Here is a 25,368-nt window from a genome sequence, read left to right on the forward strand (position 1 = left end):
TGGATGAATCTTCAATAGAGGGAGAGATACTTATTATTAAAGATATTAGTCAAGAAAGAGTATGATCATTTTGTAGCTTGCATAATTAAAGGTGTCAGTGGTGATATATTTAATTTTCTTCATATATGTCTCCTTAGGCCACTAAAAAATTATGGTCTCACTTCGATCCAAGCTTTACTCGTGCCATTCATGATTCAAACCAAAATAATAATTAAAAAAATATTTTTTCTTCGCATGCACCGACATGAATAAATTAAGAAGAATATATATAAATATAATTATTAACATATGTTTTAGTTGTTACATAGCGAGTTTTTGTCGTAATTTATTATTATTTAATTAAAATGATATCAAACTGAGAATTTTAGCTGGTTTACAAATTTTGATTGTTAATAACAAAATCTTACGATCAAATCTCGTCTTCACTACTATCATTCCCCCCCCCCCCTCCCCCCCCCAAAAAAAACAAGGGGGAAACTTAATCTAATAAGAGTGCTCGAGTTTAAATTACTATCATCGTACACTATATTTGATACGATGACTATTTTATCCGGACTATACTAGTAAGATGATACATGAATCCTAATTAGCTTGATTCGTATCAAAATAGACTAACCTCATCCACCATCTCAACATCTAGCCTTTATTCAGAATATTCCATCAATTAAATGTGGCACAAAAAATCTTTCCTAACCATATGCGACTGCGGTTTAACTCATCATAAATGAGCCTCCTACTTAGGTACCCAACAAGTTCTACACATCATCAAAGAGACATTTTTCGGTTACGCCACGCCACATGTATTAGTTTTGTACCAACTCTGCACCACTAAAATCCTTGAAAGATGAGTCTGGTCGGATTAGACTTATTTCTTGAGTTCACAATCAAAATCAAACTTATGGAAAATTGCAGCATAAATATAAGACAAAACTCTGTCGAGTTGTGTTCTTTGTAGAAAATATCAGTAAGCATCTTGTCCAGTTCATGGCGTTCTAATATTGTGTCCCATGTCTGATCCAGAAGACATTGCTATCAAAAGAAAGCCAAGATTGCTTGCACGTTAAGCCAAAATGTTGGTGATAGAGACCCAATTGCTCACAACAACATCTATATCAAGACTTAAGCCTATGTGAGCAAAAATAAGATTATACGTATATAATACAACTCAAAATAGCACAAAGTTAAGCACTTATATATATATTTAACCCAAAAAAGGAACATAAGTGAATTGGACGATTAAACCGGTACGAACCGGTCTAATGTTTCTGAACCGGGCGGCCCGGACGTTCTTGCGCTCTCCCCATCTTGGTTACCCGCGGCATGACGTCCGGGTCGACCGGAGGCCGGATGCGAACCGGGCTTGGGCCGACGCTGACGGCTTTCTCGCTACGGCAGTCCAGAAGCCCGTTCCCTTTCCGCCGCGGTCCCGCGGGCTCGCCGCCCATCGCCGCCGCGAACCGGTTGTGCTCCTCCTCGATGAAGCGGAACTCGTCGTAGTTGGAGGCAGCGCTGGAGAAGTTTGCGGCGCTGGCGTGGTCGAACCCCTCGGCGGTCGTGACGCTCCACTCGACGCTCGCCTCGCTGGGCTGGTAGCACTCGCTCGGGGCGATGGATGGCGCTGCCGCCCCCTCGAGGCTCCGACGGAGCTGGAGGATCCCGGCCGCCGCGCCGCTGCCAACGAAGCGGCGTCCTTCGAGCTCGTCGAGGGAATCACGGTGGCGGTACGTCATCTGGGTCGATAGGCTCTGGATCTCGAAAAGGTCCGAGCTTTCGTCGCTCGCCGCGTCATCCTCCGGCTGAGGCTTTGGGCTCGCCGGGTAGGTGAAGCTGGGGTTGTCTCGCTCGGCAGGAAACGGCAGCACCGTCGCACGCCGTTGGAACTCCGACGGTTTCTTCGTCATCTTCGTCGACTCATCGGTTGGTCGGAAGACTTCCAGCGAATCCCGCGGTGGCTCTTCGGTGAGGTTCGAGGATGGTGGACTGAGGATCGGGAAGGAGAAGCCGGATGAGTCAGTTAACGACTTCCCGGGGTTCATTATACGGTGGCCAATTTCGGTCGGAATGGTCTTTTCCGGCGAAAACCGATTCGCAACGTGGAAAAAGCTCCGATCTTTACCCCAGTTTCCCGGAGTAATCTTCACCTTCGTCACTTCCTCGACATCGAATTCGTTCTTGGGTTCTTCGGCCGCCACTCTCTCTGGGATGCTACTGAGACGCACCTCCCCTGTTCGATAGCTCTGTTTCTTCGCGGTTATAGTGGCATCCGACTCCATAGACGAGCGAGCCGGGCTCTTCGTTTCGAAGTGCCTCTCCTCGACGTCGACGGACTTCTCCCCGGAGCAGGGGCAGCTGCGACAGAAGAGCCAGCGGGAGCCGGAGGCCCGCGGCCTCCTCGGATCTCTTACGGGGGACGCTCTCAAGGTGACCGCTGCAGAATCCTGCGGCTTGTAGAGGAGGCCGGATTTGCTGTTCCAGCTAGCCTCGGAGGACGCGGTCGGCGTGTCCAGGCACGAATCACTCCGGCCGTGGCCGTTCCGCTCGAAGCCGTCGACGGCGGAGGCCGTGAACTCGTGCCTACCGGTCTGTTTGGCGGCCGCATCGTCTCCCTCGCGGAAGTACCGCTCCGCGTCGAAGACGTTGAGCTCGGTGCCATCGACACGGCGGCCGATGCGGTGATCGTGGGTGGCGCGGGGAGTTTCGTGTCCAAGGTACGAGGAGGCGAGGGGCTCACCGAGGTGGGTCATTGGGTAGAGGCTGCCGTTGAAGCTTGCTCTTCCGCTGCGCCTCTCCATGCTCGCTGTTTCGGTCTCGGAGTTGAAGAAGACGTAAGGGTTGGATTCCGCCTCTGCAGGGAATCTGCGGCTTCGGGGTTTTATGGAGCAACTAAACTGATCCCTACCCGCCTCATAAGTGGCAAGTATGGGTCGGTGGTCCTCACTTTGTCTCCAATCATTACGAAGGTACAAAAGAAGATTAAAAACGAAGGTTAAAAAAAAAAGAACGATTTACTTATAAAATACTCACATTTTGATTTTTTTTCTTAATCGTTACCTCTTTAATTTTTTCCAAAAAATAATTTTAATTTAGAAAACACTCAAAATACCCTTCAAGAAAATTTTCCATTAAATTTTTTTATCTATTTTTTTATTAATTATAAACTATTATAGTATTTTTATTTAGCTCATTTATGGTATTTTTATTGTGGTGACTACAATATTATAAAAAGTCAATTTTTAGTTTTTACTTAGATAATATTGTTCCTAATTCATTATAAATACATATTTGAATCGTAGAATGATATATCAAATGATTTTTAGTATATTTTAATTTTATTTGACTCATTTATTATACTTTAAAGTAAATTTTATAGTGTTTTTATTCAGAAAATCAAAATACTTTAATAAGCCAAAAATACTATAACAAACAAACACATTGTAAAAGATGAAAAAAAATCTTTGAAGGATAATCTATAGGTGCTTTCAAATTAGGGGGTACTATTTACAAAAAAAAGTATAAATTAAAAAATATTTAAAATATGATTATTTTCTTAAAAAATCATAGAAAATTGATCCATATACATGCATGTGTGCGTACCATATACTATTTACCTACTAATGCTATGCGTTTTTACAATTACATCCTTGTAAAGTTTCAAAATAATGCATAGAAAATATATAATACTTCAGATATATCTAATATTTTTGCCATCAGAGATAGTTTTCAAGGGATAGTAATATAATTAGAATTTCATCTAATAATCAGCTTTTATTTACTAATGGAGATTAACTAAAATGACATATATGTGTATGAGAAAGGGAGAGTTTTATGGTCAATTAAATTTAGAGTAAATACCAAGAGAGGGAGAATTTCAATCAAGTCAAAATCCTTTTGTGTCATGAAGCATTTTTAGGTTGGTGCCACTGTGGAATTAGGTGCTATATTTAACAATGTTTAGATAATATTTTAATTGATGTGTTATCATATTTTGTTTAAAGGAAATAAGCTATATTACCTTAACCCAGAGCTAAAAAGAAAGGAGTCAAGAGGCCTCAAAGATAGACAAAAAATGGGCATAAATATTCGTCCTATAAAAATTAGAGTGATCATGAGCTACAAGATTTATAGATATCTCAAAATGATTAAAATGGACAAAATGAGACATAGGTTTAAAGTCCTCAATGAGTCACTTTGATAGAGTTGATATTGTTGATTAGTTAGGAGGAATCGATTTCGGCTTTGAGGTGCTGCATATCGTGGTGTGTTATCATAGTTAAATGTCTAATGCAACAAAGAGAACAATTCATAATATTTCTGTTCAATTCATAATATTCATTAGAGAAGACGCATATATAATTTTAAAATTTTGGAAATAGTAGCAATTTAAATTTTGCATATTAAATATCCCTTCAAATATTATAATCCTTCATATATAACAAATAATCATGCTTACTAATAAATTTAAAATAAAATTTTAAATCCCTAAAATGTCCATTGTCATTGACAATTTGACTACTATATCTAAACTTAAATTTAAAATTATAAGCATAAAAGTAATTTAGGATATATAATATTTTTATAGGTAACTAATTTATTTGGAATCTCAGTACCATTACATTGACCATCAACTAAGAATATTATATATATATATATATATATATATATATATATATGTGTGTGTGTGTGTGTGAGAGATAAATTATAAAAAAATCACTAATTTTTATAATTTCTTACCCCAACTTCTAAAACTTATCGTACAGTATTAATTTTATTAAAATAACCATTTAACTCTTGTTGGCTATCACTCTTCGCCAAGCTCTTAGTCGTCTAATTGTGCCTTTGCCTTGTCGACGATCCCCCTCCACTTTGAATAATTACCTAGTGCTCGTGGTGCATACGATTATACATGCAGGCGACTAGTGGTGGAGATCTTGCAATTGTTGGACCCTAGCACTTGTCTCCCCTCCCCTCCCCTCTCTTCCCCTTTACTCTATTAGACCTGTAGTTCATTGCCTTCGCATTGGAAAGAAGAGGGCACGAGCACGAGAGCTATCATTACCTTCACTAACCCTATCGACCTTTCCCCCGTGCATCTCGCTTGTAACCCTCTCATAAGGAAGGTGGGGAAGCGAGGGTTGCCACTACCTTTGTTGGTTGACCCCATCGGCCCTGGTGCCCCCCTCCTTCCTCACACAAGGGTTATGGGTGATGTAATCGATGAGGGCGAGAGGATGGAAAATGGTTGTTGGGAGTTGGTGAGGGAGCAAGGGTAGTGGCGGAGACAGCATAGGTAGTGCAGGTTGGTGGTATAGAGAAAAGGTGATGATGGGTTCAACAAAGATGGAGTAAATAGTCTTTTTTTCACATGACCAAAGATGCTCCGTAAGTATTTTCAAAGTTGAATTGCTCTGCTGAAAATTCTTAAAGTGATAATTTTTTTAGAAATTTACTTATATATTAAATTTAGATTTAAAAGGATAATTGCATAACTATTGTTAGTTTTTTTAATATAAAAGTATCTTGTTATCCTCAAACTTATTCATCATTAACATGTATTTATAGATGAAATCTTAGAAATGAGATAATAATACCGTAAACAAGTAGAATCCTCAAATGTCCTATATTTTTATTCAGCACATCCATGTCAATCCTCTTTCTTGAAAGAACCTAACCTTATAAAACAATAAAGAACTTCAAAAAAAAAAAAAAAAAAAGAGAGATCAAAGGAACACCTCCGATCCATTATCGTATACGAGTCCCCTACCACCCTAACCTGGTGTCTTCTTCTGCACTTTAGGTTGGGAAAAGTGCATTAATTGGCCTACACATTCATATCTAGCACCCTATAAAAGAACAGCTAACATATCATCACCCAAAACACAACAATGACAATAGGAGAGAGATGTCTGTCTCTTCCCATGGAAAGCCTTGAAAGAAATCAGTGCAGAATAGTACCATCTTATCTTCTTCCCTAAATTATGGCTAAAGCTATGGGCATCAATTTGCCACACAGGAAGCTGAAGCCCTAACATCACTCGCATCCACAAAATTGATTTCACATGCTGCAGTAACCTTATCTGATGCCTCTAATCAAACCCCAACCATGGGGACCTCTCTATGATCCAGAACAGCGTGGCTGCTCTTCCTTGTGATATCAGGAAAAGCACATCAGCTTGAACTATTTCTTTCCGTGTCAGCTTATCCTTCTTTTCTTCGTGACCTCGCCTTTGTAGGACCCTGTTACAGTCTTCAGATAGGATTCTCATCAAGCCATGTGTTACTACTACTCTATCAAATTATTCACATATGACGTACCGCCGCCGTGATTCCCTCGACGAGCTCGAAGGACGCCGCTTCGTTGGCAGCGGCGCGGCGGCCGGGATCCTCCAGCTCCGTCGGAGCCTCGAGGGGGCGGCAGCGCCATCCATCGCCCCGAGCGAGTGCTACCAGCCCAGCGAGGCGAGCGTCGAGTGGAGCGTCACGACCGCCGAGGGGTTCGACCACGCCAGCGCCGCAAACTTCTCCAGCGCTGCCTCCAACTACGACGAGTTCCGCTTCATCGAGGAGGAGCACAACCGGTTCCCGGCGGCGATGGGCGGCGAGCCCGCGGGACCGCGGCGGAAAGGGAACGGGCTTCTGGACTGCCGTAGCGAGAAAGCCGTCAGCGTCGGCCCAAGCCCGGTTCGCATCCGGCCTCCGGTCGACCCGGACGTCGTGCCCCGGGTAACCAAGATGGGGAGAGCGCAAGTGCGTCCGGGCCGCGGGAAACATTAGACCGGTTCGGACCGGTTTTTTGGGTTAAATATATATATAAGTGCTTAACTTTGTGCTATTTTGAGTTGTATTATATACGTATAATCTTATTGTTGCTCACATAGGCGTAAGTCTTGATATAGATGTTGTTGTGAGCAATTGGGTCTCTATCACCAACATTTTGGCTTAACGTGCAAATGTGTTGAGGCCCTGTTTTGCAAGCAATCTTGGCTTTCTTTTGATAGCAATGTCTTCTGGATCAGACATGGGACACAATATTAGAACGCCATGAACGGGACAAGATGCTTACTGATATTTTCTACAAAGAACACAACTCTACAGAGTTTTGTCTTATATTTATGCTGCAATTTTCCATAAGTTTGATTTTGATTGTGAACTCAAGAAATAAGTCTAATCCGACCAGACTTATCTTTCAAGGATTTTAGTAGTGCGGAGTTGGTAGAAAACTAATATATGTGGCGTGGCGTACCCGAAAAAAGTCTCTTTGATGATGTGTCGAACTTGTTGGGGTACCTAAGTAGGAGGCTCATTTATGATGATTTAATATGGTTAGGAAAGATTTTTTGTGCCTCATTTAATTGATGGAATATTCTGAATAAATGCTAGACGTTGAGATGGCGGATGAGATTAGTCTATTTTGATACGAATCAAACTAATTAGGATTCATGTATCATCTTACTAGTATAGTCCGGATAAAATAGTCATCGTATCAAATATAGTGTAAAATGATGGTAATTTAAACTCGAGCACTCTTATTAGATTCACGCCGAGTCATCCTCCGGCTTAGGCTTTGGGCTCGTCGAGTAGGTGAAGCTGGGGCTGTCTCGCTCGACAGGAAACGACAACACCGTCACACGTCGTTGGAACTCCGACGGTTTCTTCGTCATCTTCGTCGACTCATCGGTTGGTCGGAAGACTTCCAGTGAATCCCGCGATGGCTCTTCGGCGAGGTTCGAGGATGGTGGACAGAGGATCAGGAAGGAGAAGCCGGATGAGTCAGTCAACGACTTCCCGGGGTTCAATATACGGTGGCTAATTTTAGTCGGAATGGTATTTTCCAATGAAAACCGATTCGCAACGTGTAAAAAGCTCCGATCTTTACCCCAGTTTCCCAGAGTAATCTTCCACCTTCGTCACTTCCTTGACATCGAATTCATTCTTGGGTTCTTCGGTCGTCACTCTCTCTGGGATGCTACTGAGATGCACCTCCCCTGTTCGACAGCTCTATTTCTTCATGCTTATAGTGGCATTCGACTCCATGGACGAGCGAGTCGGGCTCTTCATTTCGAAGTGCCTCTCCTCAACATCGACAAACTTCTCCCCGAAGTAGGGTCAGCTATGACGGAAGAGCCTAACACAGAAGTGTCTAATTTACTACAATATGATCATATGAACCTTGATTATGATATGGTATTTTTTTAAGCCAACAATGATGCCTATAATCTTCAACTCAACCCACTCAAATATGATAGCTCATAAGCATATTCCCTGCACAAAGTTAAAAGCTGTTTCAAGGTACTTTTTTTCATGACCAAGGAATATATTAAAGGAGTTGGTTAGCAGCTGTGAATACTTAATTTCGAAATTTCCTATGCATGAAGGGTTGTTTCATGCACTAGTACTTATGTTGGTGTTTAGGGCTTAGAAAGGACTTTAGAAACTGATGATATTTTGGTAGAGCTATCTTTGAGTGCTCCTATAAACTCTGTATCTCTTAGATGTGTTCTTGAGTGGTGAGTGTTTTATTTTCTAGTTCTGTATCATTATTTAATTTCTGTTGGGTGGTGAATTTTTTGTATCCCATTGTGATTTTAAACTTGGTGGTGAGCTGTTTTTCGTTTTTATCAAAGTTTCTTCGTTAGTTCGTTCTTTTTCTATTCGACAAATTATACTATCGGTTTTCTTTCGAATTCTATTCTAATATACCCCACCCCCCCCCAATTCTGAATCACACCGGTATCAATTTGGTATAAGAGCTAAAGGCTATAGATCATGGTAAGGCGGAATGGAAAAGATATTGTTGGTAAAGGTAGTGACCATAAAGATGATGCTACATCGTTGAGGTTGTAGCTACGAAGATTGCTGCGTAGTCTGCAAGAGAAAAATGAAATAATTGAAGAACTTCAAAGTAGACACAACCAACATGAAAATGATATCCACAAATTTACTTCTGATGATGATACACCTTCTCATCCAAGTGAGTCGAGAAGATTTCATGTAAGGCATGAAGTCCAAGACGAGTGGTAGAATAAATATAACCCAAGATTGGAGATTCCAGAATTTGAAGGTAAAATTAATATTGATGACTTTATCGATTGGCTTAATATAGTAGAAAGAAATTTTAATTTTCATGAACTACTAGAACAAAAGAAGATCAAACTTGTGGCACTAAAACTTAGACGGAATGCATCTTTTTAGTGGAAAAATCTGAAAAAACAAAGTGAACGTGAAGGGAAGAGTAAAATCGTGACATGGAAAAAAAATAAAAAGGGAGCTGAAAAGAAAATATTTACCTCATAGGCAAGAGATCTTTCTAAAAATCCATGATTTCAAGAAAAAAGATCTTAGTGTGGAGGAGTACACTGCAGAATTCGATAATCTAATGTTAAAAGGAGAGCTTGTGGAACCGGAAGAGCAAACAATTGCAAGATACTTAGGAGGTTTGAAATATGAGATTGCTAAAGTTGTTCAATTATAGCCATATTGGTCTTTAAATGATGTGAGCAAGTTGGCATTCAAAGTTAAAAAACAACAGAAGTTTGAAAAGAGTTATCGATATGGTTCAAAAAAAGGATATACAAAAGGAGGAAGTTCAAAGCCTATTGTCCAAAGTAAGGTGACTTCGAAGGTGCAAGAAAAGGATGAAGAATATGCTAGTAGTAAAAAAACATCTAACTCTTCTACTCCAAGTGGCCGAAAATGCTTCAAATATCATGATTTTGGGCATATTACTTCAGATTATCCAAATAGGAGGATTGTAACTTTGGTTGAAGATCATAATGATGAAGGAGAATTTGAAGCCGACCAAAATATGATGAAGATGAGGAAGAGGTTATTTATGCATATCATGGTTTATCTATTGTATTGCAACGTAGCTTACAAGTGTCTTATGTGGCTAAGGATGAAAGTTAGGTGAGAAAAAACATGTTTCATACTAAATGCACTTCTCTTGGCAAGGTGTGCTTGGTGATCATAGACAATGGCAGCTTTGAGAATGTGGTATCTTTACAGATGGTATAAAAGCTAAAGTTGGATACAATCCCTCATCCACATCCGTACCAATTATGTTGGTCGCAAAAAGGAAATGACATCGTAACTAAAAGATGTTTAGTTTCATTTTCTATTGGCAAATATTATAAAGACGAAGTATGGTGTGATGTTGCTCCTATGAATGCTTGTCATTTGCTGTTGGGAAGACCTTGGCATTATGATAGAAGGGTGTTGTATGACGACTATAAACATACTTATTCTTTTAAGGTGAATGAAAAGAAGATTATTTTAGCTCTATTACAACCTTCCGAAATCAGTGCATCAAAGAAGGAAGTTAGTACTTTTATGTCTTATGGTGAATGCAAATATGAATTAGACAAGGGTGGTCATGTTTTGGCCCTAATGGTAGTAGAGGAGAATGAACAATATAAGAAGAAATCAATAATCATGAAACCAATCCTAGAGGAATTTCAAGATGTTATACCAGAAGAGATTCCACGTAGCCTTCTACCTTTGAGAGACATCCAACATCACATTGATCTTATTCCGAGGGCTGTTCTACCAAATAAGGCAACATACAGAATGAGTCCCAAGGAGCATGAAGAACTTTAAAGACAAGTTGATGAATTGATGAAAAAGGGGTTAATTCGGGAGAGCATGAGTCCTTGTGCGGTTTCAGCCTTGTTGGTGCCTAAGAAGGATGGTTCTTAGAGAATGTGTGTGGACAGCCGCACTATCAACAAAAATCATAATGGATTATCATTTTCCCATTTTAAGGTTAGATGATTTACTTGATCAATTATGTGGTGCTTCTATTTTCTCTAAAATTGATTTGAGGAGTGGCTATCACCAAATAAGAATGAGGCCTGGAGATGAGTGGAAAACAATATTTAAAACTAGAGAAGACTTATATAAATGGTTGGTTATATCATTTGGGCTATCTAATGCTCCTAACACTTTCATGAGATTTATGAATCATATACTTAAGCCATGCATTAGAATATTTGTTATAGTTTACTTTGACGATATATTGGTGTATAGCAAGAGTGAAGAGGAGCATATGAATCATCTAAAATAGATCTTTCTTATTTTAAGATAGTAAAAGCTTTATACTAATATAAAAAAAAATGATTTCTTTACTTCTAGTGTTATGTTTTTGGGGTACGTTGTTTCAAAAGATGGAATCATGATAGATCAAACTAAGGTAGAAGCTATTCTCAATTGGCCAACACCTGCTTCATTGCATGATACGAGGAGTTTCCATGACTTAACTTCCTTTTACAGAAGATTCATCAAGGGCTTCACCTTTATTATCGCTCCAATCATCGAATGTCTAAAATATGATAAATTCAAATGGACTAGTGAGGCTAATGATGGTTTTGAGCTTTTAAAAAGAAAGGTGACTGAATCTCCTATCTTAGTTTTACTAAATTTTGACAATGTGTTTGAGGTTGAATGTGATATATCTAATGTGAGAATTGGTGCTGTTTTGAGTCAAGACGGAAAGCCCATTGCTTGTTTTAGTGAGAAGCTAAATGATACAAAGAGAAAATATTCTATTTATGATAAGGAGTTCTATGCTATATATCGAGTTTTATCTCATTGGAATCGGTACCTTCTTGCCAAGCCATTTATGCTATATTTAGATCATGAAGCATTAAAGTTCATAAATCACTAGCATAAGCTAAATAAGAGGCATGTAGCTTGGGTGGAGTTCTTGCAATCTTATAACTTTACAATTAAGCACAAATCTGGTATTCAAAATGTAGTTGCTAATACATTGAACAAAAAACATTCTTTATTATCAGCAATGGAAGTCAAAGTTGTTGGATTTGAGACGTTCAAAGATTTATATAAGAATAATATAGATTTCAACTTAATATGGCAAAATTGTAAATCAGGTTCCTTTCAATAATTTTTTATCTTTGATGGTTTTGAGCTAATGCCTTGTGTGTTCCATCTTGTTCTTTGAAACAAGTAATTCTAGCTGAAGCTCATGGTGGTGTTTTGGGAGAACATTTCGGTACGGATAAGATTCTAGCTTTTATTCAATCAAATTTCTATTGGTTTAAGATATTCAGAGATGTGGAGAGATATGTGAAGCAATGCCAAGGGTGTCATTTGGTAAAAACAGGAAGTCAAAATTTTGGTTTGTATACTCCATTGCTAGTGCTAAATGCTCCATGGGAGGATGTGAGTCTTGATTTCGTTTTGGGATTGCCAAGAACTCAAAGGAATAAGGATTTTATCATGGTTCTTGTTGATAGATTTTAAAAAAAAGTCTCACTTTGTTCCTTGTAATAAATCTAATGATGCATCTCATATTGTTGATTTGTATTTTAAAGAGATTGCTAAATTGCATGGTATTTCAAGAACTATGGTGTTTGATCGAGATTCAAAATTTGTTAGTCATTTTTAGAGAACTCTTTGGAGAAAACTAGATACTTCTTTGAATTTTAGTAGTTCGCATCATCCATAAACAGATGGGCAAACTGAGGTAACTAACAGAAGCTTGAGAAATTTGTTTAGAAGTTATGTTGGTAAGAATATTAAGCAGTGAGATATCATTCTTCCGCAAATTAAGTTTACCTACAATCATTCTATGCATCATAGTATTGGTAAGAGTCCTTTTGAGGTAGTTTATGGTGCTATTCTTGCTGGTCTTTTGGACTTAATCCCTCATTCTACAACAAAGCAATTTATTGGAGATGCTGATGAAAGAGCTAAGCAGATAAAGAAGTTGCGTAAGGGTGTGAAAGCAACCATTGAGAAGCAAAATGAGAGGTACATGCAAGCTACCAACAAACACAGAAAATATATGGAGTTTAATTCAGGTGATTTGGTATGGATTTATCTAAGGAAGGAGAGGTTTCCACCGAGCAAATTTGAAAAACTGAAACCAAAGGTTGATGGTCCATTCAAGTTGCTTAAGAGAATTAATAAAAATACTTATGATATTGAGCTATCCGAAGATTACGGAGTATCCTGAACATTTAATATGGCTGATTTAAGTCCTTTTTATAATCATGTTGATGAATCAAATAAGGACTTGAGGACAAGTCTTTTTTAACCGGGGGAGATTGACATGGGAGTGTCTAATTTACTATAATCTGATCATATGAACCTTGATTATGATATGGTATTTTTTTCAGCCAACAATGATGCCTTATAATCTTTAACTCAGCCCACTCAAATATGATAGCTCATCAGCATATTCTCTGCATAAAGTTCAAGCTGTTTCAAGGTACTTTTATTCATAATCAAGGAATGCATTAAAGGAGTTGGTTAATAGTTGTGAACACTTAATTTCGAAATTCCCTATGCATGAAGGGTTGTTTCATGCACTAGTACTTATATTGGTATTTAGGGCTTAGAAAGGTCTTTAGAAACTAATGATATTTTGGCAGAAGCTCTCTTAGAGTGCTCCCATAAACCCTGTATCTCTTGGATGTATCCTTGAGTAATGAGTCTTTTATTTTCTAGCTCTATATCCTTGTTTAATTTCCATTGGGTGGTAAACTTTCTGTATCCCATTGTGATTTTAAACTTGGTGGTGAGCTGCTTTTCATTTTTATCAAAGTTGCTTTGTTAGTTCGCTCCTTTTCTATTCGACAAACTATACTATCGATTTTCTTTCGAATTCTATTCTACTATACCCCCCATTCTGCATCACATCGGTATTAGAGCCGGTGGGAGCTGGAGGCCCGCAGCCTCCTCGGATCTCTTAAGGGAGATGCTCTCACGGTGACCATTGCAGAATTTGGCGGCTTGTAGAGGAGGCTGGATTTGTTGTTCCAGCTAGCCTCGGAGGATGCGATCGATGTGTCTAGGCACGAATCACTCCTGCCGTGGCCGTTCCACTCGAAGTCATCGACAAAGGAGGCCGTGAACTCATGCCTACCGGTCTGTTTGGCGGCCGCATCATCTCCCTCACGGAAGTGATGAAGATCCTCCTGACATAGATCAAGCCCTGAAGCTCTAACATCACTCACAGTCACAAAATTGATTTCACATGTTGCAGTAACCTTGTCTGATGCCTCTAATCAAACCCCAACCATGGGGACCTCTCTATGATCCAGAACAGCGTGGCTGCTCTTCCTTGTGATATCAAGAAAAGCACATCAGCTTCAACTATTTCTTTCCGTGTCAGCTTATCCTTCTTTTCTTCGTGACCTCGCCTTTGTAGGACCCTGTTACAGTCTTCAGATAGGATCCTCCTGACAGAGATCAAGCCATGTGTTAGTACGATATCACATTATTCATATCTCAAAAAATGCCTGTCTGCAAGGATCTTTTGTCTACTGAAATGACACGTAAAACAGCATATGATGGATGCATCATGATCCATTGTCAGGAAAGCAGCATTAGAACTTTGATTCGGAGATGGGAACTCAAAAACAAAATGTTTCGCTGATAAAAACTTTGTAGTAAATGATGAGAAGGATTGAGATATGTATAAAGAAAGTTTTTCCTTGGGAAATTTAGGAATCTTTTGCCACAACCTGGATATTGCAACTATGTCAAAGTTTACAATCACAAATATAGTCATTGGGTGTAAGGTTTCAAAACAATTGGCCATTTAGTTTTGTTTGGAGAGAATACTGTCAATCGTGAGCGAAATCGTGAGTTGGCTTGGTTCCATCTAGACCCAAAGGCAAAAAGGCATATGAGAAACCCATGTGATAATCTTACGAGACGATTGATGGGGCACGGAGGTGTCTAAGGCACTTCTGAGGTAGTCCTCAAGTAGAATTTGAGTGTCTGAGTTGGTCTTGAGGTTATGCCGAGGTAGAATTTGGCTCTTTGGTGGGTTCTTGCACAAAGATCAATGTTAGAGCAAGTTTCTCGACCCAACTCCTCTAATGCTCAAATTAGCTTTGGAATGGAATGTAGTATAAAAGGGTTAATTACCAAGTGGAATGGAGTGGAATATAGTGGACTCGACTCTCATCTTCCACATTAGTGCCTCTATGGCAACTAGTTAGTGAGTTGGAATTAGTTACCAGAATATTTCCTATCATTTGCTCCCTCAAAGACATACTTCGAGGCTCTTGAGAGAGGGGTTCAAAGCACATCGTCTAGTTCATTCGACATAGGAGCATTTGAAATCTCATCTTATGGGTCAAGTTTTCCTAATTTGTTTCAGGTACGTTGAGAGTATGTTTCCACCATAGTAGATTTCTCTTGGTAGGGGTTGGGCTTTTCTAGCTCACATTGCCTTGGGTGCATTTGACTTGAGTCTCTATCATGGTGGATTCACCTTGGTATGGGTCGAATTTTTTCGACACATATGTCTCGAGCATATCTGACCCAAAGTCTCTATCGTGGTAGATTCGTCTTAGCTTGGGTCAATTTTTTTTTACTCACATGCCTCGAGCACATTTGGCCTGGGGTCTTTATCGTGGTGGATGTCTTAGCATGGGTTAGATTTTCTTGACTCATATGCTTCAAACACATTTGACATGAGATTTCTACTATGGCAAATATCTTGGTATGGGTTAGATTTTTCCTAGCTCATATGCCTCAAGTACATTTAGCTTGGGGTCTCTGTTATGACAGATATCTTGGTGCAGGTCAGATTTTTCCAACTCACATGCCTCGGGCACATTTGTCCTAGAGTTTTCATCATGGTGGATGTCTTAGTGCAGGTTATATTTTCCCAACTCACATGCCTCGGGCACAGATAGCCCAATGTCTCTACTATGATAAATTTGTCCTCCCTTCTTCGTTATAGTGGATCTCGGGCTTTCGCCGTGACGGGGTTTGAATTTTCCCTTTGCTATAGCAGACTTCTTCCCTCCTCCACTATAGTGGATTTTAGGCTTTCACCATGGTGGGCCTTGAATCTTTTCTCAACTATAGCAAACTTCTTCCCTTCTTTGTTGTAGTGGATCTCGAGCTTCCATTGTGGTGAGCCTTGAATCTGATAAGAAGATAAGATTTCCTCAAGACAAATCCTCTATTTTGCAACACTGCCCTTTCCAATTAAATAGAAAAGAGGAGTAGTAGAAGGCTTCGGCAGAGCTGCCTACATCCGCAAGGAAGAAAGCTATGATACCATGTATAGAATTAAACAAAGAAGATAGAAAGATAGAAATTATAGAAGAAACTATGAAATGTATGAGATGTAATTGCCTTGTTCATTTTGATAGTGAGCAGCAGGGAGGATTTTTTTCAACTGCTTAGAGATTTCCTCAAAGCAGCTTATCTGCTTATCAGTGGTAACTTTCATAATTCATGTAAAGAATTAAACAAAGAAGATAGAAAGATAGAAATTGTAGAAGAAACTATGAAATATATGAGATGTAATTGCCTCGTTCATTTAGATAGTGAGCTCTTGATAGCTATTTATACACATTCAGTAGGGAGGTTATACACATTCAGTAGAGAGGATTTTTCTCAACTGCTTAGAGATTTCCTCAACTGCCTTGAGGAAATCTTATCTGCTTATCATGCCCCCGCAAGATTGAGCTTCCATCAAGGATGTCGATCTTGGACCGATGAGATGAAAATAGTTTGCGGGCGAGAGGCTTTGTGAGTGAGTCTGCTAGTTGATCGGTTATATGTACGTGAGAAACACAGAGTTGGTGTCTGACAATTGGATCTCGGATCTCGCATGAAGTGGAAGTCGATGGCAATGTGTTTCATGCGGGAATGGAATATTGGATTGGAACATAAGTAGGTAGCTCCTATATTATCACAATATATTGTAGGAATAACCATGGAGTTGACATTGAGTTCCTTGAGCAGATTTGTGACCCAATTGAGTTCAGCAGCGGTGGTGGTAATGGCATGGTATTCAGCTTCAGTTGTAGATCGTGCAACCGTCTTTTGTTTTTTAGAACTCTAATTGATTGGAGTAGCTCCAAGGAAGACAATGTACCCTGACGTAGATGTTCTATCATCAAAGTTCCCTACCCAATCAGTATCAGCAAAGGCATGGAGATGGAGTGAAGTATTTTTACGAAGAAAAATGCCATGATTAAGAGTCCCTTTAAGATACCGCAAAATTCGTTTGACCGCAGACCAATGCATAGTAGATGGTCAATGCATGAATTGTGATAATTTATTGACGACAAATGAGATATCTGGATGGGTGAGAGCCAAGTACTGTAAGGAGCCAAGGACTTGTCGATATTGAGTCAAATCTGTAGTAGGACTTCTATCGCATAATTTAAGTGATTCACTGGTAGTGAGAGGAGTTGTAACCTCTTTCGCATCCTGCATGTTTGTTTTTGATAATAAATCTTGAATATACTTTCTTTATGATAGGAAGAGACTTGAAGATGTAAATGTTGCTTCCACTCCCAGAAAGTAGCTTAAAGTTCCTAGATCTTTGAGGGAGAATCGATCGGCCAAGTGCTTTGGAAATGCCTGAGTTTTCAAAAGATCATTTCCTGTGACAATAAAATCATCCACATATACTAAAAGATATATTGTGCTTCTATTATGCTAGCAAATGAATAACGATGTATCAGACTTGGAATTGATGAAGCCAATTGAGGTCAAAAATGAGCCAAGCTCGGTATACCAAGCCCTTGGAGCTTGACGAAGTCCATAAATAGCTTTTGGAAGTTTACAGACATGCCTCGGATACTGAGGATTAATGAAACCAGGAGGTTGCTGCATAAAGACTATTGAATCTCATATTTTGATGATGAAACCACTTGATATGTGTTTATGATTTAATTTGTGTTTTGAGTGACGTAGGATGCTTCGATCAGGATGAGACAATTAAAGTAGGAAAATCCTGTTGTGCCGGAGGAACATGTTAGAAGATTGGACGTCGGGCCGGTGGATTGGTCGACGTATCGACAAAAGGCTTCGGGCCATGGATTCGGGTATTGAGCCAAGAAGAGCGGGTATTACGCTAAGGATATCGAAGTTGTAGAGTCAACTGGCCGATTGGGCAATAGGCCGCAAGAGAGGATGATGCGCCGAAGAATCGGACGAAGCGTCGAGGGACCAATGACATGATGAACAACTTGATTAATTGCTTAGGAGTAATTGTCTAGATCGAACTTTTGTTTTACATGTGCAGGATTAAATACGATAGCTTAAAGACATAAAGCAAGTCTACCAGAGTCAAGTTCGATGGGTGTTCAAGAGTCCGAAGATTCGTCGGAGATGCTGCCAGAACCAACCGAGAAAAAATCGGGGACTTGTTGAAGTTTTCGGAAGTCTACCGAAGAGATCGTTGGAGGTTCATGGAGAACACCGAGAAGACTCGGCTACTCCTTGAACTTGCCACAAGATCGGGAGCCTACTGGGAGTCCGCCGGAAGAAATCCGAGGGTGTATCGGAAGTCCGCCGGAAGATCGCCGGAAAGCTCGTCGGAAGGAGACTCGACGTGTGTCGGTTGAAAACTTGCTTAGGACTATATTTTCAGTTACATAGTTTACATGTAATTAGGGTTAGGATTAAGGGATAATCCTATATCCTGGTTAGGGGCTAACTGGGCCCAATATTACCTAGTTTGGGTCAGATTTGAAGCCCATCTAGTGACCCATAGGACTGGGCGGTGGAACTGCCGGACTGGGCGGTGACACCGCCCAAAACTCAAGGATCGGGCGGTGGCACCACCCAGCACCCAAGAGGTCTGGCGGTGGTACCGCCCAGCACCCGAAAGGTCAGGCGGTGGCACCGCTAGTTAACGGTCAATGTGATATTGATAGGCGGTGGCACCGCCAGCTTCGGGAATCCAAGAGAATTCAAATTTGGAGCTCAAATTTAAATCCTCTTGGGGTCTATAAATACCCCTCAATTCTCAGCAGAACACAACCTTTTGAGAAGCAATAGATTGAGAAAAAAGCCTTAGCAAAGTCTTTAGCAAGTCTTGTTTTCAATTGCTTGAGTGTTCACCTCCTTCTTTCTCCTTAAAAATTTGTAATAGTGTGAACCACTTGTAAAAGGTTGTAAGAGGGGTATTTGTCCTTCCCCTTCAAAGTGATTTGCTAGTGAAAGTTGGGAGCCTCATCGAAGAAGGCTTCGCAAGTGAATGTAGGTCATTTTGACCGAACCACTTTAAATTGGTGTGTCCCTTGAATGTATGAGTATTTATCTTTCTGAAACCATTATTATATAGCAACAAAGCTTTCGGTTTTCATCTTCTCAGTTTACTCGAGCTACTCATTGTTGAATTGAAATATCTACGCATTTAAAAAATCATTTCAAACATACAAGTTTTAATCCGCTGCACTAATTCACCCCCCCCTCTTAGTGCCGCTCCGATCCTAACAAAGACATCTTCAGTAAGTGACCCCTATAAAAAGGCATTGTTCACATCCAATTGTCGTATGTGCCAGCCCTTGAGATGGGCAAACTCAGGATAAGATGGATTGTTGTGGGTTTAACAACGAGACTAAATGTCTCTATGAAGTCGACACCAGGTCGTTGATGAAACCCTTTGGCAACTAGACGTGCTTTATATCTGGCAACAGATCCGTCTAGGTTCCGCTTAATTTGAAAGACCCATTTACACCCGATGATAGTTTGTGTGTGACGAAAGGGTACTAAGGTCCATGTAGAGTTATGGAGGAGAGCATCATATTCGTCACACATCGCTTTACGCCAGTGAGAAGATTTTTGAGCTTGAGTGATTGTAGTGGGTTCACTGGCTTCAGTGGAGGAACTTGTTATAACATGTAAGTCAAGGACTTGACGTGGTTTGAAAATACCACTTTTGGAGCGTGTTGTCATTGGATGTCAAGGGGGGATGGAAGTGGTAGATTATGTTGGTGGTATAGCCGAGGGCGAGTAATTGTCATGGACCGGGCCAACCGTTGGCATGACAATGTCACTAGGTCTAGGAGAAGGTAAAGCCAGTGACAATGTTGCCAAGGGTATTACTTCACTAATAGGGGAAACTTGTGAGGAAGGGAGTGGAGAAATAGAGGGAGTGAAAAGCTGTTGAACTGGAGTAATAGTAGTATGCAGATCTTGAGGATAAAGACTGGACGGAGTCATTGGAGGTTCGTGTGATGAGATCAGAGGGATATTCCAGTGATGTATGTTTATCGGAGTAGCTTGCATAGTAGGATTGTTTTGAAAAGGAAAGACAGACTCCTCAAAAATAACATGACGTGATATAAAGACTTTTTTAGTTTGGGGTTCATAGCATCGAAAAGCATTATGTTCAAGAGAGTAACCTATAAAAGTGCTAGGTTTAGATCATGGTGTTAGCTTATGTGAGGCATAGGGACGAAGCCATGGATAATATAAACAACCAAAAATTTTGAGTTTATGAAGGTTTGGAAGCTTGTGGAATAATTTTTCAAATGGTGACTGGTATTGTAAGACTGGAGTGAGCATACAATTAATGAAATAAACTACAGTTTGAAAAGCTACGGACCAAAAAGATGGTGGCATAGATGCTTAATGTAGAAGGGAGAGACTAGTTTCAACGATATGTCGATGTTTGCGTTCAGTAGAGCCAACCAATTAGGGAGTATATGGGGGTGACTTGAGGTGTTATATACCACAAGCGGAGAGACAGGATGTGAGGGCTTGATATTCGCCTCCGCCATCAGAGTAAACTGTTTTAATGAAAGATTGAAAAAAATTCTCGACTAACTTTCGAAAGTTGGTAAATACTGTGGAAACATCATACTTATGATGGATAGGATATAACCATGTGTACTTAGTACAATAGTCTACAAAAATGACATAAAAGCAAAACTTGTTAAAAGAAGGAATTGGGGTAGGGCCCCACACGTCGGTATAAATAATTTCAAATAGTTTAGAGCAAGAAACATAAGTTATCCTAAAAGGCAGTTTATGACTTTTATTGCAATGATTGACAGTGCTATTGATTTTTAAGGTAGGAAGAAAATAACGAGAAAGTAATTTTTGCTGGATAAAAGGGGAGGGATGACCAAGACGACGATGCCATACATCAACCGGAGCTACAACTGAAGAGTGAGTAGTAGGTAGGGTAATTTGCAAAGCGGATGGCCACTCATAAATGTTGTCCTTGTTCTGGCCCTGGATTAAAGATGCTCCCGTGCTCAAATCCTTGACAAGAAAAAAAGTTAGGAAATAATTCAATGGAGGTATTATTTTGTTTACATAATTGAGAAACGAAAATGAGGTTTCTTTTAATGTGAGGTGCACACAGAATATCATCGAGTGTAAAAGTTGTGGTAAGTGAACTAAGCATTGAGGAACCAGAATAAGTAATAGGAATTCTTTTACCGTCACCGATGATGATATCTTCATTTCCGTCATAGTTATTGTGGATGGACAAGTTTTGAAGATCAGAGGTGATGTGATGAGAGGCGCCCGAGTCCACAATCCAATTAGGTTGGGTAGGAGTTGGAGTAGCCATGAAATTCGCCTAAGGCCACTGTGATAGAGCAGGGAGTCTAGGGCGAGACTGACAGACTTTCGTTGAGTGTCCAACTTTATCACATAGTTGGCAAACGACTCGTTGGTGGCTTGTGAAGTTAGGATGTGATGGCTGAGGATTATGAAAGTTACCACCTTGATATGGATAAGGGGGGTTTAGTCTGGGCCCCATAAGGCTAGGAGGCAGCTTAGCCAAATCATTGTTGATGTACTTATTGTATCAGTTGCTCTTCCTCTTGGATTTTTGATTGACCTGAGCTGTAATAGGTGGTCCGGGCAACTTATCATCACGCTTCAAGTATGTCTCATAGTCGATCAACTTATCATAAAGTTCTTCGAATGATATTGGTGAGTCGCATGCTCGAAGTGCTGCTGTAAGTTCTTTGTACTCGCCTCCTAGGCCATTGAGGGTATGGATTAGGACTTCTTCATCACTGAGAGAATGACCTATCAAAGCTAAGTCATCAATGATAACTTTGATATTTGTAGATAATCAGCAATAGTACTTCCCTCTTGTTTCGTTTTCATCAGATTGGAGAGAAGTCCGAGCATGCGAGTATGCGAGCGATTTACCAAAGTTGTTTGTAACTTGCACCATGCTTCTGTAGCAGTCGTACATGAGGATATCAATGGGGCAATAGATCCAGCAACAAAAGTTTGAATAGCTTGGAGGATGAGGCGATCTTGATGTAACCATAGTTTGTGGGCTGGATTTGGCACTGGACTGGGTTCGCCTGGGATGTTGATCATTTTAGGTGGACACTGGAGAGAGCTATCAACGTAACCTAGGAGATCATAGCCAAATAGAAGATTAGAAAGTTGTGCCCACCAAGATGCGTAGTTGCCGCCTTTGGATAATTTGAAGGGAATGAGTGCTGTAGCATTGATGGTGATAATACTTTGAGAAGTGCTCAAAGTCCTTACAGAAACAGGGACAGGAATATCAGAAGAGGAAAATAAAGACATCCCAGATATTTTATGGCAGTTTAAGTGATCTTTACAAAATATGTAAAGATATAGGAGGGAGGGAGGAGGAGAAAAACAGATCGATGCACTGTAGAGGAGGCTGCAGCGATGCACTGTGGAGGAGGCTACAGCGATGGGTGAGGAAGTGATGGGTGAGGAAGCTGCAGAGGAGGTTGCAGCGATGGGCGAGGAAGCTGTAGAGATAGCGAGAAATCTGCAGTGATTAGGTGAAAAAAAAAAAAATCTACAGTATTTACAACTGCTGAAGCTTGCTGTGGTAGAGAAATTGCTGTGGCAGAGGGAAGCGGCTGCAGATGGAAGCTGTAAAAACTATAATCGTTCCTATTGCTGCAGGAAGGTAGATGGCTGTGGCGGTAAGGATGGCGGTAGCAACACTTCTCACTCGAGTGAGATGTGGGAACGAAGAGGAGAGGTCGCTGGCCGGGGAGTAGTTGCAAGGACGGCGGCCACCATGGTAATGTAGGCGAGGTTCTTGTGAGGGCAGGAGGTGGCCGAGCAGTCTCCGACTCTGGAAACTCTAGAACAGGAAGCAGTGGCACCGGAGGCGAGGGAAGCTTAGAGATTTCCTCAATTGTCTTGAGGAAATCTTATCTGCTTATCATGCAACTTTCATAATCCTCAGATAGAAGATAAGATTTCCCCAATTATACGAGGAAATCTCTTTGAGAAAAATCCTCTATTCTGTTGAGGAAAATCCTTCCTCCTAATTTGTATAAATAGGAGAGGGACATGTTAATGTATTTAAGCTTTTCATTTCTTCAATAAAGCTTCTTCAATAATTATTCTTATCTTCTATTATTTTTATCATGGTATCAAAGCAGTGAGAAGAGTGAAGCTTCGCTCTTGCCTTCGGCCAGCGACCAACATCATTGAGAAAAGCAAAGCTTCGCCCTTGCATTCGGCCAGCGACCAATGCCGCTGTAGTCAAATTCCTAAGAGGCTCCATGGCTAATCTTCATTTTCTTCTTCGTGATAGTCTTCGTTGATCTGCCAATAGTCGACGGACTTAAGGAGAATGAAGGGCAGACTTAAGGGGAATGAAAGGAACACCTATGCCCTCACAGCAACAGCAATCGCAGTAACAACAATGATATGCTCTTGCTCTACTCATGAAGTCTCTCACTCATAAACCATTCTTTGCATCGATCCAAGATTGGTATCCTTGACAGGAGCACCATCTTGCGGGGGCATGATAGAAGATAAGATTTCCCCAATTATATGATGAAATCTCTCTATTCTATTGAGGAAAATAATTCCTCCTAATTTGTATAAATAGGAGAGGGTCAGCTTAATGTATTTAAGCTTTTTCACTTCTTCAATAAAGCTTCTTCAATAATTATTCTTATCTTCTATTATTTTCATCAGAATCTTCCCTCCGTCATAGAGGACTTCTTCTCTTCTCCATTGTAGATCTCAAACCTCCATCATGGTAGGCTTTGAATCTTTCCTCTATCGTAGCTGATTTCTTCTTTCCTCTATAGTAGTGAATCTTGAGCTTCCACCATGGTGGGTCTTTGAACCTTTCCTCCACCATAGCGAAATGTCACCTTCTCTCAATTGTGGCAGGTCTTCACTTTCTCTCCAACATGACAGACTTTAGAGCCTCACTCTAATGTGGTAGATTTTATGGCTCATTGTGTTGTGGTGGGTTTCAATGCTCATTCTATCATGACAATTTTTGAGGCATCTCTCATTATGGCATGCTTTAGGTTTTTTTACTATCGGGACCCTTTGGAGTTTGTTCTAGAGGAGACACTTATCTTGATTGTGAGAGAAAAGAGATAGATAACTCTTCCTTAAATCCCCCACTACTAAGGACCAAGGGATTTAAGGGTGACTCGACCCTCTACTCTTCTAACTAATCCTCTTATCTCTTCTATGTTAAATGTATTCTGGCCTGTACCTAGTTCCTTGGTATCTTCAAAATCTAAATTTTTCAAAAAATTTATGAGAAAAAAATGATATTGTTAAAGCTTCTCAAGTTATGGTGACATGTTCTTGGATGAGAAAGCTTGTTTTGGGTGATAAATTTGTTGGATCTCTTCTTCTATGTTATTAATAGTTATGCCAGCATGATTATGGCTTCCTTCTAGAGAAAAATCTCATAAAAAAATTTGTGGTCAACTTGATAAAATATATGTTTTTATTCTTTCTCTCTAAAATCTATTTCATATTAAAAATTAATTTATAGATAATTATCTTAGATAGTTATCATGTTTTAGGTAGTTTAGATAGTTCTACTTATGTTGATGACTAAGCAGTTCTACTCAAGTGACCCATGATCTAAAAAGTTATTATCATGGAAGTAGTTTCTAAATCTAATTTAATCATTGGTGATATGATAGGATGAGATAGTTACCATCAGGTCCTATAAATAGGACCATAGTTTATGAAGTAAAGATATGTGCACTGGTAATATTTTGTAAGTGTTCTTAGTTTTACCTCTTATTTAATACTATTTTAGTTTTCTTGATTGAAAGTATTTTCTTTTAATTACATTGTAGTATTCTATTTTTATCATTTCCTTGATTCTCCATTCCCAGCATTTGTGGTATCATAGCTAAGTTCAATCTGAACTAGCATTATAACTTCTAATGGTAATTTCATGTCTTAACCTATTATTCCTATCTTTTCTGATAAATTTTTTGAATTTTAGAGTATCAAGATGAAGACTCTATTCAATTCTCAAAATCTTTATGACTTAATAGAAAATTAATATGTAGATCCAAATAAAAAAATCAGAAGAATAGAGAGAATGACTCAAATGTATTGTTCTTCATTCAACAAGTTGTACATAAGGTAATCTTTTCAAGAATTATAGCAACTATAACCTAAAGCAAGCTTAATTGATATTTTAAAATAAAATTTAAGCCTCATTAAAGATGATTATGGTAAAACTTCAAACCCTTCATCATGAGTTTAAAATTTTATTCATGAAAAATAATGAATCAGTGTAAGATTTTCTTTTCCGAGTGACTAGAATTATTAGTCAAATAAAATCTTATAGTGAACATCTTCTTGATCATATAATTATTATAAAAGTTTTAAGAAGCT

The 25,368-nt window shown here is 39.7% G+C and overlaps 2 protein-coding genes across 2 annotated transcripts; one reads left to right on the forward strand and one right to left on the reverse strand.

Annotated features, from left to right (window-relative positions):
* Positions 1 to 1,256: 1,256 nt before the first annotated feature.
* LOC135626030 (protein PHYTOCHROME KINASE SUBSTRATE 4-like) lies at positions 1,257 to 2,792 on the reverse strand. Its single transcript, XM_065131217.1, has one exon. The coding sequence runs from the start codon at positions 2,790 to 2,792 to the stop codon at positions 1,257 to 1,259; it is 1,536 nt and encodes a 511-aa protein (XP_064987289.1).
* A 2,555-nt stretch (positions 2,793 to 5,347) lies between these two features.
* On the forward strand, positions 5,348 to 6,975 carry LOC135626051 (uncharacterized). The gene is made up of 2 exons (XM_065131240.1): positions 5,348 to 5,379; positions 6,231 to 6,975. Exons 1-2 carry the CDS (start codon positions 5,363 to 5,365, stop codon positions 6,769 to 6,771), a joined length of 558 nt encoding a protein of 185 aa, XP_064987312.1. The 5' UTR covers positions 5,348 to 5,362; the 3' UTR covers positions 6,772 to 6,975.
* The last annotated feature ends 18,393 nt before the right edge of the window (positions 6,976 to 25,368 follow it).

The sequence above is a fragment of the Musa acuminata genome, chromosome BXJ2-10, assembly GCF_036884655.1.
Source record: "Musa acuminata AAA Group cultivar baxijiao chromosome BXJ2-10, Cavendish_Baxijiao_AAA, whole genome shotgun sequence".
NCBI lineage: Eukaryota > Viridiplantae > Streptophyta > Magnoliopsida > Zingiberales > Musaceae > Musa > Musa acuminata.

Excerpts from the sequence above, each read along its gene's own strand:
- LOC135626030 (XM_065131217.1), bottom strand. The coding sequence starts at position 2,792 with ATGGAGAGGCGCAGCGGAAGAGCAAGCTTCAACGGCAGCCTCTACCCA.